The sequence below is a fragment of the Myxocyprinus asiaticus genome, chromosome 47 (genome assembly GCF_019703515.2).
Source record: "Myxocyprinus asiaticus isolate MX2 ecotype Aquarium Trade chromosome 47, UBuf_Myxa_2, whole genome shotgun sequence".
NCBI lineage: Eukaryota > Metazoa > Chordata > Actinopteri > Cypriniformes > Catostomidae > Myxocyprinus > Myxocyprinus asiaticus.
The window spans coordinates 1,349,334-1,355,598 of NC_059390.1; the positions used below are offsets into that span (position 1 = coordinate 1,349,334).

A 6,265-nucleotide genomic window follows, 5' to 3' on the forward strand; every position below is an offset into this window, starting at 1 on the left:
GTTTGTGTTTCTTAGATGCTGTTGTGGGCGTCATTAGAAATGTTCAGTGATATTAAAGGTGAGTGTATTTCTGCAAATCTGTCTCTTTGTTTTTAATTCTCATCACATGAGGTTATTCAGTTGCTGCTTATTGCTTTACTGAATGCACATTTTGCACAAACAGAACATACATTGGACAAGCTTCAGACATTTATATGTAGCCACAACCCAAATGTCATTTGAACAGAAAATGTTTTAAATATCTTGCATTACTATAATGGACAAACCACACAGTCAAATGAATAAAAAGTACATATTTTCCATATAAAATTAATTTTGCATGTGTACACTGAGACTATAAAAGCCAGTTATTTTTATTTGAAAACAACATGCATTTATAAAATCAGGTTTACTATTTTTAGCACACCGGAGGTCCCTCACAAGGGTCTCATCATGTCATAAAACCCTGGCACAAACAGTTATTATTTCTGTTAAAACTGTAGCAGGACTGTGCAATATTAACAAAATACAGTAGATGTTTCAATATATTTTAAATTAATATAAAATATGCCTTTCAAGTTGGAACGTGATAAGTTTAGTTTTTTGTTTTGACTTCCTGAAATGATCTGTACTTTATAAAAGAAATGCAACTAAACTTTATTGCATGTATTTGGTATATGACATACACACAGTCTTGTTTAAAACCAAAAACATTACTCATATTTCATACACATTTTATTCAGAGACTTTATTCAGACCATAAACATCAGTGATCTAAGATTTGATTGATCAGAACTAATACTCTTGAGACTCTTGAGAACCCCAAATCCTGCAGCTAATATCAAGTCACTATCTTTCTGATTGGCTGGACTCCAGTTTGTTGGCGTCCCACAGCGGTTTCTGAATGTGTTCGGGGATCTTTTCAATAGCTGTCTGTAGAGAACAACAAACACTGCTTTAGTTTGGAGGAAACATGCTTTGTGAACACACATCAGTTTGCATTAGTAAAGTGATCCAAACTGTGTGTTCATATTAGCACTGCATGGTTTAATTGTGATGCTGTTACCTTGGTGACCTCCATGGCAACGCCCTCAGGTAGATTACGCTGTATATACTCCAGATAAACCTGTACGGTTGAGCCGGTTATTCTGGAAATCTAAAAAGTGACAAAGATGTTGATTTCATCAGGAGTTTCTTAGACATCTTTACAAAGCAAAGAATTATCAGGGAAATTATAAAATCACTGACATTTCTATGGCGAGTACAGTGTCTAATGGACAGTATCTCCCCCCCGAATTTGGTTTGCTGGAGTGTTTTGTTCTTATGAGGGTGTATTTCATCCTTTCAAAACACTTGAATTAAATTAATTTCCATAGTTCTCCATCTGAACAGTTAGATTACATCGTACCGATAAAATTCAATCATATTATGCCATATGTATAACTATGCCTAGTATAAAATATTAAGAACTTCATCAGATGTTACAAATAAAACGAGGAATTCTTTACATTATTCATTTTGAATTTTAGGAGCATTTTTGTCACTTATGCTCTGAGCACCCTTTAATTATGCTCAGTTCTAAAATATTTCATTGGCGATGAATTGCTCTTTGTAAGGGCAGTGTGTATAAAATGATTTTTTTTGCCCCCTCTGGAAAATTCTTGGAAATGTATTGGTCAAAGGAGTTGAAATCCTGTTTAGAATGATCTTTCTCCAAATACCCAAAATAAGAAAGTGGATTTTTCACCTTAATACACCTGTAATGTGTCCTCATCTCGTACTGCACTCTGTGTTTCTTAAAGATGTGAATCGACTTCAGTAGAGTTAGTTTATCTATGTCTTTGGGAGGTTCAAATCTGTAAAATATAAAGGAAATAAGAACGCCATCACTGTATGAATCTGCCATTAAGAATGCCAACCCCTTAATTTGAGCATTTCAGGTCTGGGTTGTGTTAAAACTGTATGTTAAGAGTGACGTTCACTCACACTTTCTCCAATGTTAGGCCGAGCTCTTGAGCTGCCAATGTGGCAAAAAACTCATAGCTGTCCAGCACTGATTTATCATGCCCTTTCACCAACACCGACAGCTTCTGATAGAGTGTGTCTGGCTCTTCTGTGACTGTGACCTGCGATGAAAAGAACCAGGATGAGATAACCTGCACACTTAATTTTAGAGGCTACAATGTGTTTGGCTTATAAAACTCATCATTATAGGACAACAATGACACTTAACCCTCATGCACTGTTCGGTCATTTTTGACCGAAATCAATTTTGTTTCTTCAATAAAACTGGTTTCTTTTATCTGACGGGTATGAGACTTGGTGACTTTTCTTCCATTTGATATCTGAACACACACAAAGAAATTGGAGTGGATTCGAACAGTCTAAGTGGTTGACAAAAAAAAGTTACACTTGTACTGTCCCCGGTCAAAAGTGACCACCACAGGAAACGAATGTGAAACACTAAAAAACACAGATTTGTTTTACTTTTCATTATTTATTATATAAAATAAAAAAAACAGCCACAATGCAGAAAAAACACACACAGACATGAAGGGGTGAGACTACCAAACATCAAGAGTGCAAAACACACACACACACACACACACACACACACAAAACTGAACTGGTCAGACTATAAAACTGAACAATTTTATTTTTATTTGTCACAAAAAAAAAACAACAAATCAGCCACAATGCAGAACACACACACACCAAAATGAATTGGTGAGACCATAACACATCTACAATGTTGAACACACACACACACACGTCTTACAGCCAGGGAAGAATAAGTAGCTCTCTGCAGCCATCTAGTGTTTATACTTGTAATTTTATTTTTATTTTGTTATAAATGGACAGCACAGATTGATTCTTGAGAATTTTTGCTTTCAAACGGTAAATAATATAAATTATCAGGATTGGCTCAGTATTTGAGAAAATATTCATAAGTCAAAAAAAGTCCATTTTCAAGCTCAAGGTCATATAGGTAAATAAATTAGTACATAAAAAAAGGTCTAAATACACCCAAAATGCACCACTTTAGTGCTTTTACATTATTTAATTTAGAGTTGTAACATTTCTTTCATAAAAATTAAAAGGATTACACGTTTATTGTTTCTGGTCACTTTTGACCGGGAACAACTGGAACATGATTTAATGATGAACAGTGCATACGTGTTCAATAATAATAACAGTGTGCATACAGGCTGATATTAAATGCATTATCATCAGATACTCACAGCAGATGAAGACGGAGATGCTGAGACAGAGCCTGTGTGAATGAAAGCTGCAGGACACACACTGACAGCCCACCTGCAGACAAACAGCATCATATCATTAATACACACACCTTTGTTTTGACTCAAATAGTGGGGGCCAAAAGTCTGAGACCACATTAAAACGCATTTTAACCTGACAAAGGATTCTGAAATGTGCAAATGAAATAATTAAGATTCTACACTATGTTAAGTCCATAAACAAATGTGTGACCATGACCTGATCATGTCAAATCCTTTGAGAAGCATTTTCACTAGTGATAACAGGCTTCTGAACCCCCACTGTGTGCATATATGATTGTCACGACTGTATTCAAAGTTAGGTGTTGACATGTTTCTTTAAGACAGGTCTCATTCTTCAAGTTGACAAAGTAAATAGTGTATCTGTGAAACTGACCGTGGACAGACTGGGTGGTGCTGAACTGCTGCAGCCTGCGTTACAGAACAGACGTTAAATAACACATTTCAAGACAGTCAACAAGCTACTACTTGAACTTGATAGTTTTAACAAACACGCTGACACTAAAGGATGCATATAATTGATGTGAGGGATGTTGGAGTACCGGTAAAACGTGTCCGTGAATGATCTTTGAAAAGACGCGAACCAAGGAGGCCGCCATTCTTTCTGCCTGACTGACGGACGGAAGCGGAAGTGTCGCAAACAAAACGGAAGAGCGTCACAGCGCCCCTGCTGGAGAAGCGGATACATAACCAGAGCGTTAACGCTTTAACAAAGTTTTTACTTCACAATAACACAATAAGGCCAAACTATTTCAAAAATTATTTACACATTTAATGCCTGCCGTTTTATTTCACAGCAATAGCTGCAGAACGATACTGGACGATTTCTGTGTTTACTGCATGTGGAAATAAATTTAATGACAATAGAATTATTCAATGCCGTAGATTTGGTTTGAACATTGAGGGGGACCAAATGTGGGTCCGCCGGTATTAGGGGTGGTATGGGAGGGACGGTTGTAATGGTTCATTGCAACACATTACACAATGCATAATAACAGTTCAAATTAATACAAAATTATATTCATTGCATACTCTTATATATTTATACACTGTATCATATCAAACATTCAGAAAAATCATTTCAGAAATGTACCTGCTCATCTGAAATGCCTGTCTGCTTTCCTCACCATATAAAACAACTGATCATTTCTATGGAAGTCTTTAATATGTTCACTGACTCCACATGTGATATATATATATATATATATATATATATATATATATATATATATATATATATATATATATATATGTATATATATATCATGTTTTCTAAATTCATACAGAAGTTTTGTGTGGTAACAGACCTACAGAACGAAATTGCACGTTGTCAGCCACTGACTGTCTTGTGTTTTATTCCTGCAGGGGGCGCTTGACGCTTGAACACCAAATCCTCCATGCATCCACATATAAATCTAAGAACGCTTATTCTTTTGGAGACATTTTACACTGGATAGTTATTTTTAATAAAAACTGATAATTGCAAAGATTCATACCTGTGAATGTAAATCCGCCTCAGCATTATCTGTAAAAGCATTTTTTAAATCCTCATCCAGTTGTGATAAACGACTGCGATTGGCCCATCCTGGCCAGCGCTGAGAAAAGTAACAGGTACCACGTGACACTGCCATCTTGTTGGACGATACCAACTCGTACAATGTAGGGGGGACTTCGTTTTTTTATCTGAATATGACAGACTCACAACCATGCAATTGCAAGGTACTCATACTAAATTATTTTCAGTGTTGAGAAAAATATATAAACAAGGACTTCACAGCTTTACATAAAAATAAAAAAATATGTATGTTGATGATCACACATGTAGCCAATCTTCTTGGGTATAAAAACAATCTTAACTGATTCTATACTGGACTCTATTTAACAAACTTTAATTTTAGTGAATCTTATTTGGAGACTTATTTTATAAATAACTTCCATGGTGTATGTTTGCCTTGTAATGTATTGTATTACAAGTTTCTGTTATGGCTGTTATAAGAAGATATTGCTTTTGTAACTTTACTTAAAGCAGGCAAAGACCACTTATAATATGATCATGTCATAAAGCATATTGACTGTTTACACTATGCAGCTTTTTCATGATAGCACTTCAGGATTAACTTTATTAGGTTCTGCTGCGTTAAAATTGGATGTTGCTTGTGTTATATGCAATAAACTCTTAAGTATAACTATGACTAGGGGAAGTCTTATAATGTATTATAACTGTAGTTAGTTATACAATCTGCGCATCTTATCACGTGGCTTGTTGAGCGCGTTACCGCGGAGACGTAGTGCGTGTGGAGGCTTCACGCTATTCTCCGCAGCATCCACGCACAACTCATCACATGCCCCACCGAGAGCGAGAACCACATTATAGCGACCACGAGGAGGTTACCCCATGTGACTCTACCCTCCCTAGCAACTGGGCCAATTTGGTTGCTTAGGAGACCTGGCTGGAGTCACTCAGCACACCCTGGAGTCAGCGTCTTTACTTGCTGAGCTTCTCCAGGCCCCCGTAAGGGATTACTCTTAATTTTTCAGTAATTTAATTACAGTTACTTCTGATGTAATTGCATTAAATACTGTATAGACTATAGAACAATTCTATATAAAAACAGTAATGAATTTGAAATCGAAATTTAATGTCTAACGTTAAAATATATGTTTTCTAAATTAACGCTGCCCCTTTAAATTCTTTGGCCAGTTCATGAATAATTTATTTTATTTATTTGAAAGAATTAAAAGAACAGTTTCATGTCTATCCTTTTATTGTTGATCTGTTCTACACTGTAGAAGATGTAATTAGTAGTTAGTAATGAATTACTTTTTTTAGAGTTACTTACCCAACACTGATTATGAATGCTGTATTATGCATTATAAACATGGGCTTCAAAGTGTTACCTTTATTTCTGTAGGAGAAAAATATTTTTTGATGAAGAAATAATTATGTAGTGCACCTTTAATAATAATAATAATAATAATAATAATAA

General features: G+C 35.4%; 1 protein-coding gene across 1 annotated transcript; it reads right to left on the reverse strand.

Moving 5' to 3' along the window:
- Positions 1-528: 528 nt before the first annotated feature.
- Positions 529-3,927, reverse strand: mrps10 (mitochondrial ribosomal protein S10). Its single transcript, XM_051690631.1, has 7 exons — positions 3,821-3,927; positions 3,655-3,689; positions 3,222-3,294; positions 1,966-2,105; positions 1,727-1,835; positions 1,046-1,135; positions 529-912 (listed from the first exon to the last, which is right to left on the reverse strand). The coding sequence occupies exons 1-7, from the start codon at positions 3,875-3,877 to the stop codon at positions 829-831; spliced, it is 588 nt and encodes a 195-aa protein (XP_051546591.1). The 5' UTR covers positions 3,878-3,927; the 3' UTR covers positions 529-828.
- Between the last annotated feature and the right edge of the window lie 2,338 nt (positions 3,928-6,265).